This window comes from Sprattus sprattus (assembly GCF_963457725.1).
Source record: "Sprattus sprattus genome assembly, chromosome: 21".
Classification (NCBI taxonomy): Eukaryota; Metazoa; Chordata; class Actinopteri; order Clupeiformes; family Clupeidae; genus Sprattus; species Sprattus sprattus.
In genome coordinates this window covers 12682199-12693920 of record NC_137919.1, presented here as the reverse complement: position 1 = coordinate 12693920, position 11722 = coordinate 12682199, and the positions used below count along the sequence as shown (strand labels likewise).

The 11722-nt window shown below is 40.8% G+C and overlaps 1 protein-coding gene across 1 annotated transcript; it reads right to left on the bottom strand.

Annotated features, from left to right (window-relative positions):
* Nucleotides 1–202: 202 nt before the first annotated feature.
* On the bottom strand, nt 203–11441 carry LOC308382166 (myosin heavy chain, fast skeletal muscle-like). Its single transcript, XM_080859850.1, has 39 exons — nt 11399–11441; nt 10355–10570; nt 10117–10260; nt 9879–10035; nt 9744–9771; nt 9538–9652; nt 9348–9440; nt 9195–9258; nt 9009–9107; nt 8817–8920; nt 8559–8697; nt 8145–8263; nt 7548–7697; nt 7280–7450; nt 6887–7187; nt 6707–6777; nt 6518–6605; nt 6314–6431; nt 6105–6228; nt 5853–5989; nt 5321–5576; nt 4955–5197; nt 4685–4861; nt 4458–4603; nt 4263–4353; nt 3783–4172; nt 3359–3604; nt 3069–3265; nt 2790–2973; nt 2480–2645; nt 2211–2335; nt 1788–2096; nt 1496–1699; nt 1276–1401; nt 1022–1192; nt 826–930; nt 646–741; nt 410–541; nt 203–287 (listed from the first exon to the last, which is right to left on the bottom strand). Exons 2-39 carry the CDS (start codon nt 10556–10558, stop codon nt 267–269), a joined length of 5811 nt encoding a protein of 1936 aa, XP_080715976.1. The 5' UTR covers nt 10559–10570; nt 11399–11441; the 3' UTR covers nt 203–266.
* Between the last annotated feature and the right edge of the window lie 281 nt (nt 11442–11722).

Sequence of the window (11722 nt, the reverse complement as noted above, 5' to 3'; positions counted from 1 at the left end):
ATAAGTACCAAGAACCGTGAGATCTGTAGAATGATTGTGAATGATAAAACCGGTTGGTAAGATAGAGGCAGTCTCCTATAGAAAAAAGCTACAGTCCAGTTATAAAGTCATAGAAAAGTCAACCTCCTGACTAAAGTTTATGAATGAGCCATTAAAGACAAAAAATATGAAGTCAAATTAATATTTATTAAGTAGTATGCATTGTTAGGAAAGTCACATTAACCAGGATTTTTAATCCAGATGAAAGTGTCATGGATTCAGACAGTTTATTCTGCAGCATCTTTGCCCTTTAAAAGAGAACAAATAAAATGAGTTAACTAAATGGTAAATAAAAATCAATGACACTTACATTTTCAAAGTTATTTGTGAAATAATAATATTTCTTTAATTTCATAAAACATTATCTCACCTTTCCGCTATCGCGGCCCTTGGCCCTGAGCTTGTTGACTTGGGTCTCAGCAATGTCAGCACGCTCCTCAGCCTCCTCCAGCTCATTCTGCACCTTCCTGCACTTGGACAGGTGAGTATTGGCCTGTTCCTCCTGTTGTAAATGAAATTGAGTGCAATTTAAAAAGAAAAATTAAACAACAGTAAACGTAAAGTAGCAAATATTTTCCTTTTTAGCAAAGGCGGAAAAATACTCACAGCTTCCTCAGCCTGCCTCTTGTAGGCCTTGACCTTCATCTGCAGCTTGTCAACCAGATCCTGCAGTCTGGTGACGTTCTTCTTGTCCTCCTCAGTCTAAAGAGAAAAAAGTTTGTCCAGGAATGTCCTCCCCTCTTACATTTTGCATGCAGTTCTATAGAAAGAGGAGAGCTTTCTTACCTGGTAGGTGAGCTCCTTCACCCTCCTCTCGTATTTGCGGACTCCCTTGACAGCATCAACACCACGTCTCTGTTCAGCCTCAACCTCACCTTCCAGTTCACGAACCTTAAAACAAATATTCCCATTTAAGATACTGACCCCAGTTTTGTTATGATAAATTAAACATATTCATCCAGAGTCATATTTTGTTACCTACCCTGGACTCCAGTTTCTGGAGCTGTTTCTTGCCACCCTTCATGGCCAGATTCTCGGCCTCATCCAGGCGGTGCTGCAGATCCTTGACCGTGACTTCCAGGTTCTTCTTCATCCTCTCCAGATGAGAACTGGTGTCCTGTTCCTTCTTCAGCTCCTCTGCCATCATGGCAGCCTATATGATGGAAAGTTTTTTTTTTAAATAATAGAAATAACAGTACTTTAAAATATAATCCTTTGTTTTAGAAAAAAACTTACATCAGTGATGGCTTTCTTGGCCTTGTCCTCAGCATTTCTTGCCTCCTGGACGATGTCATCAACTTCACCTTGGACCTGAAGGAAGTCCGTCTCAAGCTTCTTCTTGGTGTTCAGCAGACTGGTGTTCTAGGGAGGGAAAAGAAACAACATCAGTCATATTTTGAATGCTGGAACAGTTTGTTTTATGTATCGGTTTAAACAAACTTTTTTTATTCTCTACCTGGGAGTGGAGGAGGCCAACACGCTCACTGGCATCAACCAGCTCCTGCTCAGCCACTTTGCGGCCTCTCTCTGTCTGCTCCAGGGCAGCTCTAAGCTCCTCAATCTCAGCCACCATAAGGCCGTTCCTGCGCTCCACCATGGCAGCCTGCTCCTTCATGTCTTCCTGTCCTCTGACAGCATCATCAAGGTGCAGTTGAGCATCCTGGTTGACAGAGAAATGTATGGTGTTTGCTAACCTTCTTTGTTGTGAGCACTGTAATATCAAAACACTTAATATTTATACTGCTGACCTTGAGCTGACCCTGGACGGTCCTCAGATTTTTCTGGGCCTCAGCAGCCTGGCGGTTGGCGTGGCTCAGCTGAATCTCCATCTCATTAAGGTCTCCCTCCATCTTCTTCTTGATTCTCATGGCATCATTCCTGCTCCTGACCTCAGAGTCCAGGGTGCTCTGCATGGAGTCAGTCACCCTCTGGCTATTCCTCTTAATCTGCTCCATCTCCTCATCCTTCTCTGCAAGCTTCCGGTCAACCTCACCCTTGACCTGGTTCAACTCAAGCTGGACACGGAGAATCTTGGACTCCTCATGCTCAAGAGTTCCCTATTTTTAAATAGAGTGTAAAACATAGCATTTTAAGATCTGACCAATTCCTTAATTTATTAAGATGTCCTATTGAATCTCTCTACTCCATCCTGTTGGATTTGGTATTTGTACCTCAGCCTCTTCCAGGGCAGTCTGGATCTCAGCCTTCTCAGTCTCAACAGTCTTCTTGGCCTTCTCCAGCTCATGAATGCTCTTTCCAGTCTCACCAAGCTGCTCCGTCAGGTCAGAGATCTCCTCTGCAACAAGACATTTAAAACCCTTAACACAAAGTCAGCATCTACCAATTGGTACTATTGATTTGTTCCAGGATAAAACATTTTGTTTTTAGCTTCTCTTCACAAGCTTTGATTTGGAAGTATTTTACGGCCATCTTGACTTACGTTGGAGATTCTTGTTCTCCCTCTTAAGAGTCTCCAGGTGGTCAAGGGCCTCCTCATAGGAGTTCTTCATCTTGAACATCTCAGTGCTGAGAGAGCGAGCCTCTTTCTGGGCACCCTCCAGCTCTGCCTGACCTTCCTCATATTTCTGCTTCCATTCTGCCAAGACCTTTGAAAAACAGTTTGTGCCTTGGGTTAATTTCACATATACGTAAGACACTGCTACCGAAAATCCATATCCTTATAATATGATATACAGTATGAAGGCTAGTTTGTCCTACAACATCACACAAATTCCAGATAGATGTACAACCTTGTCAAAGTTTCTCTGCTTCTTGTCAAGGTTGGCAGCCAGACCATTGGCTCTCTCCACATCAACCATGAGGTCCTCAACCTCACCCTGGAGTCTCTGCTTGGTTTTATCCAGAGAAGCACACTTGGAGTTGATGGCCTCAATTTGTTCCTCAGCCTCCTGTAGACGCTGGGCAAGCTTTTTCCTGATTATGCAACCAATTTAATTTAGAGGATGTGGACAGGTTTTAGTAGAAAACATACAAAAAAAAACAACCACATTTTATGTGTTGGTACGTACTTGGACTCCTCAAGCTCTTCAGTGCGCTGGATGGCATCAGTTTCGTACTTGCTCCTCCACTGTGCAACCTCGCTGTTGGCCTTGGACATGCCACGCTGCAGCTCAGCCTTTGCCTCCTGCTCCTCCTCAAACTGCTCCCTAAGAAGGTCACAGTCGTGGCGTGCAGACTGAACACCGTGGGCCAGGGCATTCTTGGCCTGTTTGTGAACAATGAATGGTGTTCATTTGGGGCTTCACTGAATGTGGGTTATGTACTCCAATTTCTTCATGTCATTCACGGGTATTAGTACCTTGACTTCCTCCTCATTTAGCCTCTTCAGCTCCTCAATTTGCTGAGTGAAAGCCTGTTTGCTTCTACTCAGTTGAGACACAAGAGCATCTTTCTCCTCAACCTGGCGGCCGAGTTCACCATTTTCAGTTGTAAGTCTGGCTCTCTGAGCACTGAGGTCGTTGACCTGGCGCGCACCCTCATCACTCTTGGCCTTGATTTCACTGAGTTGGTCCTCAAGGGTACGGCACATCTTCTCAAGATTTCCCTGTTTGAGAAGGTAAAATTAACAAGCAAAACAAAAGTCAGAAAATGTTTATGGCACTTATTACAATTTTACTGGACAACATTTAATACAAAACGTACAAGAATATGTAAGTTTTGTATCACTGTTTGCAGTATGGGTAGTTAGTCAGCTAGAGCACTAAAGTTTACATGACACAAACCTTAGCTTTAGCGACTCCCTCCATATTGCTGGAAAGATCATCAATCTCCATCTTGTATTCACTCTTCTCCTTCTCAAGCTTCTGCTTGACACGCTGGAGGTTGTCGATCTGCTCTCCCAGCTCGGCCACGCTATCAGCCTGCTTCTTACGGAGAGCTGCAGCAGTGGCTTCATGCTGCAGAGTGGACTCTTCAAGGTCTCGACGCAGCTTCTGGAACTCAGCCTCACGCTTCTTGTTCATCTCAATTTGAGCAGCAGTGGCACCACCAGCCTCCTCAAGCCTCTCACTGATCTCCTCAAGTTCCCTGGCGAGATCAGCTCTCTGCTTCTCAACCTTAGCACGAGCTGAACGCTCAGCCTCAATCTCTTCTTCCAATTCTTCAATGCGGGCCTATTGGTTTTTGAAAAGAAAACAATGATACTAAGAATGAACAGGCAGATGACAGTTAACACTATTCGTTATTGAAGATGTTAAACAAACCTGAAGCTCCTTGATCTTTTTCTGGAGCTGAGCACCCAATGATTGTTCATCCTCAATCTTGCTAAGGAGCTGGCTCGTTTCAAAGTCCTTCCTGGATAATTGTAAATTAAAATAGTTGTTAACGGCTGCTTAAACCAAAAAAGGACTTAAAAAGGAGTACAGTTGTAAGTAGTTGCTAATAGAATTCTACATTACTTCTTCAGCTTCTCATCAGTCTGCTGCTTGTCATTCTCCAGATCCATGACATTCTCCTGGGACAGTTTCAGGTCACCCTCAAGCTTTCTCTTGGCTCTCTCAAGGTCCATGCGGAGCTTCTTTTCTTGCTCCAGGGAACCCTCAAGCTGCAGATACATAGCAAAAAAGTAATTAAGTAGCACAATGATATATGTGCATTTCTTTACACAGACAGGCCCTTAACTCACATCATCCACTTGCTGTTCAAGCTTAGTCTTGGCCTTGGTCAGAGTGTTGACTTTGTCTTCCTCTGCCTGGAGATCATCAAGAGTCTGCTGATGGGCCTCTTGGAGGGCTTTCTTCTCTTTTGTCAGCTTAGCAATGGCCTCATCCTGAGAGGCCATCTCCTCTGTCAGGTTCTTGACCTACACAAAGAATATTTTATATCAATATCCAGTAAACGTAACAAAGACTTTTTGAAAATAAAACATTTTTCTTTTTTTTTTAAGAATATAAACCTTGTTCTCAGTGGCATGTTTCTCCTTCTCCACTTTGGCCAAGGTCAGCTCCAGATCATCAATGTCCTTCTTGAGCTCAGAGCACTCATCCTCCAGTTTCCTCTTCTTGGCAGTCAGCTCAGCATTGATTTCCTCTTCATCCTCCAGTCTCTCGGTTGTCTCCTTGAGTTTGGCTTCAAGCTGGATCTTATTCTTGATCAGACCTTCACACCTCTCTTCAGCATCATTGATAGTCTCATTGCTCTACAGTAAATACAAGATAAAAGGATGAAATCTGATTTGTATTGAAAACATAATTCTCAGACAGTGATTTGAGTATTGCAATGATGTGAAGAATGGTTACCCGTTGTACAGTTATACACTTACAGATGCCATTTGCAGATGTAGGTCATTCCTCTCTTGCACAATAGACACCATCTTCTCCTCAAGGTCCTTCTTCTTGGCATCAACCTTTGCAAACATGTCTTTGAGTTTTGCATGTTCCTCCTTCAGGGCAACCAGCTCCTTCTCAGTTTCAGCACTCTGAAGCAGAGGCTTGATCTTGTAGTACACCTTCATCCATGGCCAGTGCTTCACATTAATGAATGAGCGGATATTCATCTGGATAGTGAAGATTGCATCTCTGTAAAAGAGATTGATTTGTTGATTAAACCGTGTTGAAGCTTACTGAATAGATCAGAGGGATTCTGTTAAACATTGACAGTGATTAGTCCAGTCTTTTATATACATCTGTGTTGAAGGAAATTATCTCTGTTCTGTAAGTTTGTATTTTAATTTATAAGAGATTGGCAATTCATTCAACACAACCTATTGTGTTACAATTAAAAAACCTGCAATGCTATGTTTTATGGCAGATCATTTCGTTGAGTGTGATTCCACCAAATACATCACACATTACCTCCTTTCCATCATCGCGACAAACTCCCTCCTCATCAGGTATGCACGGCACAGAGCCTGAGTCATTGTGACCAGGGCAAGCAGTTTCTCATCTCTCATTTCCTCAAGGACACCAAGCAGACCAGCTTTGAAGAACACCTAAAAGTGAAGAACAAAAAATGATGAGGTGTGTGACTGAAGGCAGAAATGGACACACTGTATGTAATTCAATATTTATCCATAATAAAAGATATAAGATAGAAACATTCTCCACCTTAGTGTGTCCAAACTTGTACTCATCGTGATTAACATCGATGGATCCCAAGAGCTTCTCAGCAGCCTTCTTGTTATCAATGAACTGACCCTCAGGAATAACACTGGCATTCAGTACTTTGTATCTGTTGTCAATAATAAGAAAAACATTATTTTACCCATATAATACACACTTCATATATGCATTATAAGTTATTGTTGTATGTTTACCTCTGCTTGAAGTCAGCATACATGATTCTGCTTGGGAAACCCTTTCTACAGATTCTGATACCCTCCAGTACACCATTACACCTGAGCTGGTGGATGACCAGGAAGTTCTGCATATAACCTGTGAATATACAGAGATGTAAAATTGTCAAGCAAATACAAGGTGATGAATAATGGAAATGTCTTAATTTACTAAAAGCCCTTTACCTGGTTTCTTAATTTCATTTGGAATCAGGCAACGCACAAAGTGAGGATGGGTGGCCCTCAGGTTGGTCATCAGTTTACCCAAGTTCTCCTGTTGAGGCAATAATGTATACAATTTTAATCATAAAGTTAATTGTGCTGGGACAATTATTGATTGATTGATCATTTTCCTCTTGATATTAAAACACATACCCTGAACTGTGAGGACACAGTCTGCATGGAGCCACCCTTCTTCTTACCACCCTTCTTAGCACCACCAGTCTCTGATGACATAGAAATAATGAATCGTATATATGAGTTATATAGAATCTAATATAACAACTATTTGTGTATTAGCCTTTTGACTGAGGTTATTTGACAACAGGTTATTACCCTCAACAACAGGTGGGTACAGGACAGGCAAAAGTTTGACTGATGACTTCTGGTACAGCTGCACGACAGTGTCATTCAGTGGATCCTTGTTCTTATCCAACCATCCAGTAACATTGTAGTCCACGACGCCGGCATAGTGGGCCATGGAAAAGTGAGCCTCCTGCTTGCCTTTGGCAGGCTTGGGCTTCGCGAAGGCCGCTGTCTTTCCAAGATGCTGGGCATACAGCTTTTCCTTGAAAGTGGTGTCAGAGGCCTTGGGGACAATGCACTCCTCTTCAAGGATGGCAAAGATACCCATGGGCTGTTGAAAAATAAGATTGCTTAGTTATAAAAGTGGACATCATGAAACTATAAAATTGTAACGCTGTGCTATGTGGATTGATTGAAACTGACCCTTTCAATCAACTCAATGCAGGCAGCCAAGTCCATGCCAAAGTCAATGAACGCCCAAACAATGCCCTCTTTTTTGTACTCCTCTTGCTCCAGGACAAACATGGTGTGGTTGAAGAACTGTTGCAGTTTTTCATTGGTGAAGTTGATACACAGCTGCTCCATGCTGTTGTACTGTGTTGGATACATATTCAAACATTATTGAGAGTGGCACCCTTAAGTAACTAGAAACAAATAATGTTAGTGAAGAATCTTATAATGTTGTCCTCACATCAAAAATCTCAAATCCAGCAATGTCCAGTACACCAATGTAGAAGTTACTTGACTTCTTGGTGTCCAGCATCTCGTTGATACGAATGACCATCCACAAGAACATCCTTTCATAGATAGACTTGCACAAGGCTGACACTGCATTGTTGACCTAAAACAATATGTAAGAATTACTACTTACTTACTATGATGGGAAAAGGCAGGGTTTCCACTGTCATGGAAATCCTGGACAAGTTTTAAAGGGCTAGTCACTGAAAGTTCTGTAAAAGTCAAGAAATATTTATTTTGTTGAATGTAGGTCTAATGAAATTATTTATGTTATTGTACTCTTCCATGGATAATGGTTTTGTTTTGCCTGATGCAGTCTCTACTTGAATTGACATAGAAATAATAGAATAACAGAAAGGTAATGGAAAAAGTTGTAATTAACTTTTCTTTCAGAGTTCAGGCGAGATTTCATTAAAGGTCCTTGAAAAGTTTTGAAATGTTGTCAATGATAACGGGTGTGAACCCCGAGAAAGAAAATACCAGCAGTAAAAATGTTGTCAAACAATGACAAAATCCCTGTGGTGATTAGTTGACCTTGTATATGAGATACCTGTGCCACAGTCTGACCCTTGGTGACATACTCAGTTCCGACTTTCACCCTTGGGTAGCACAGAGCCTTCAGCATATCAGCAGAGTTCAGGCCCAGGAGGTAAGCGACTTTGTCAGCATCTTAAAACAAAGCATTTAAGTGAGTTATTTTTATAATTTTTTTTACCCAGGAAAGTCATTCTTAACCTAAATTTAGAGGCCACTAAAACATATCTAATGAATGACATAGTAGATATATTTCCAGGCTTCTGTTGTAGGTACATATAACATATTAATAACTATAATCAGAGGAAAAATACAACTTGAAGTTAATATACATGCTGATCTATATTTTAAAGAAATTACTTCAATAAATAAGACTACATCATAGTTATCACTAGAACTGACCCAAGTTCAGTAGAGTTTTTAAACCTACCCTCAGTGCCATCAGGCTCAGCCTGCTCCTCACGCTGCTTCTGCTTAAATTTCAAATTGCCATGATGGAGCACAGCACCAGTCAGTTTGTAAATGGTGACTTTCTCCTCTGCAGTGAAACCCAGGATGTCAATGGCATCCTGCAATCACATAAATAAATGCAAATTAAGCTCATCATTATTGTTAATCATTAGTGTTTTTAAGAATGTCATTCTCATTGTATTCATTGTCCAGAATAAAAACTCGGAATAAATCTCACATCTGTGGCGTCCAACTCTTCTTTGTCATCAATGCTGGCCACAGTGATCTGACCCTGACTGCACATGGGGAAGTCATAGGGGTTGCTTGTGATGAGGGCCATTTCTGTAGAGGGGAAAAACAATAATTTCTTGTTACAAATTAATAATAACATGTTATGTTTTTGATTGTTGGTTGAAAATAATAACCCTACCAATTAGCTCAGGCTTGTGGTTGGTCATCATCTGGAAGAAGATGTGGTAGCCTCTCTCATCAGGAAGCTGGAATGTCACTCTAGACTTTTCCAGCAGGTCTATTTAGGTGGGGAGGAACATATTTTAACTTTAAATTAAGCAGCAATAATATAAAATGTTGATATACACAGGATAATTATACTCACAAGTCTCAATATCAGCTTTGGCCAGTTTTCCAGTTGCGTTAAAGTGAATTCTGATGAATTTTCCCTGTTTTAGACGAAATAATATCCTAAGTCATTGTATCTTATTAATAACCACAGAACTGAGGCCAGAGTTTAAATGAGAAATGAACTTACAAAACGGGAAGAGTTGTCATTCCTCACAGTCTTGGCATTACCATAAGCCTCCAACAGTGGGTTAGCAGCAATAATCTGGTCTTCAAGAGAGCCCTGCAAGTGGAAGAAACATTCAAGGAATATGTTGTTATGAAGAGAATGTTTGTGTTGCTTTATGATAATTAGCACATTAATATGTAAGGGCTCTGACCTGCATTTTTCCAGGCTCTGGCGCCTTTTTCTTGTCACCACCACCGACTGCAATTGTTGCAAAGTACTGAATGACACGTTTGGTGTTCACTGTCTTGCCAGCACCTGATTCTCCGCTAGATTAAACATAAGATATTGACATTTTTCAGATAAGAATTTAGAAGATAGAAGATAATGCAAAGTTTTAAGTCATGCACTGACACTTACGTAATCAGAATAGACTGGTTCTCCCTGTCTGTGGGACAAATGCAATTTTAGACGAATGACTTTTTTTAATATAAGTTCATGAAAAAATATGTAATTTAATCTTATTATTTAGTGGCTTTTAAATTGAACGCTTACCTTGGAGCATGAACTGAAAAGCATTGTCAGAGACAGAGAAAATGTGGGGTGGGGCCTCCATACGCTTCTTGCCTCTGTAGGCCTCCACCACTTCTTGGTCATACACAGGGAGCCACTTGTAGGGGTTCACAGTGGCACAGAAAAGTCCAGAGTAGGTCTAGAATGAGGAAAAAAGGGGGATTGGTTTTACAGCTGATTTATTTTTAGATTTTCATCTGTGAGAAAGCATAAAGCTTACGTAGATCATCCATGCTGCGTAACGCTCTTTGAGGTTATACAGGACAGAGGCTTCATTGAGGTGGGTCATCATGGCCATGTCCTCAATCTTGTCATACTTGGGTGGATTCATGGGGTGGACATCCTCCTCCTTGAGGACTCGTTCCTAAAACAAATGGACAATATAGATACAGTCAAGAACCTTTCTGTTTAATAGAAATAGTCAATCATTTTCTGAACTAAGAGCCTTGCTAACATACCTCCTTGGATTCAAGCAGTTCAACAGTGACTTTGCCACCATCTTTACTCTTGATTTTAGCCTTTAGGTACAACTCCTCCTTGTCAACTACATAACAAGCTGACTTTGCATCAAAGGGGATGGTTTGGGCCTCAAGCCTCTCCTTCTCAGGCTTACGGAGGTAAATGGCAGCCTTGCCATATATGGCCATGTCGCCGTCGCCCATGGTTAAGGTTTACTGTTGGAAGAATAGTCATGAACATGTAATATATAATCAAGATAACAACCACTAACTGTAAGAAACATAATTCATCCTTGCAACATAGCATATCTAAAAATAAGTAAACAAACTAACAACTGGATGTTTGTTTTTGCTTTTTGTAGTGACTGTGTATTGCCTTATACACAGTGACTTCAAAAAGCAAAAACAAACATCCAGTTGAGTCAAGAGCAACAGTAAATATTTATAATTCATCTAATGTGGGAAACAGGTAATCATATTAAACCATGGGTATCTTGCTATTCAAAATGCACCCTACAGGCGTGGGGTAGTGTAGTAAATAAATACAAGTGTCTTGTATTATTATTTAGGGGATTTAATATATTGTCTTTATCTTTCATCATGATGTATGGAGTGTGGTGTTTTTCAAAAAGTCCAAAAAAGGAAGAAAGACATCAGCAGATCTGAAAGTAGGTGTCAAAAATGTTTAAGCTGGGTGTGTTGTCTCTTCTCTTACAGTATGTTTTATATTTGAAGCGATGTCTTCATAGAACCGCACTGAAGCATGGTCAAGGGAAATGTGCCCTTTGCAAATGAATAAAATAAGCTACAAAACCGGATTTGTTGATAACTGTCCAGCCAAAGACTGTGTGTACAGCCAAGAGATTTGGATTTAAGGACCAAATGTGGAAAATATGCATACCGGTACCTATGCAACCCTATTTGATTGTGAAAGGTTGGGGAACTGTGTAGGGGAATTCTGAACTATAGGCATTTATTACCTTTGGTAGCCGATTGGCTTGTTTACTTTTACTTGATAGTATGTTAAAAAGCAGATCAACTTACTTTTTCTTCCCAGGTCCAGGTGAAATGTGCAGAACCGTCAAATTGTCTAAAATGATGGGAGTAAGAGGTCAGACAATATATTAAATATAAATGCAAATAGTAAAAACTGAACAGATTTCACTGCCAAGCCAATCCATCTCTCCAATGTTTCAGAGAAGATCAGAGTTTGCCATGCAGTCACAGCATGAGAACTTACTTTGCACTGGAACCCCCTCGCCTCTGTGGACCTCTGGGATCCTCCAAGTCCTTTATATTGTGACCATCTGCAAACTAAGCAGGATCCAAATAAGGAAGGATGGGAATGGTTTGGTATATTTAAACTTA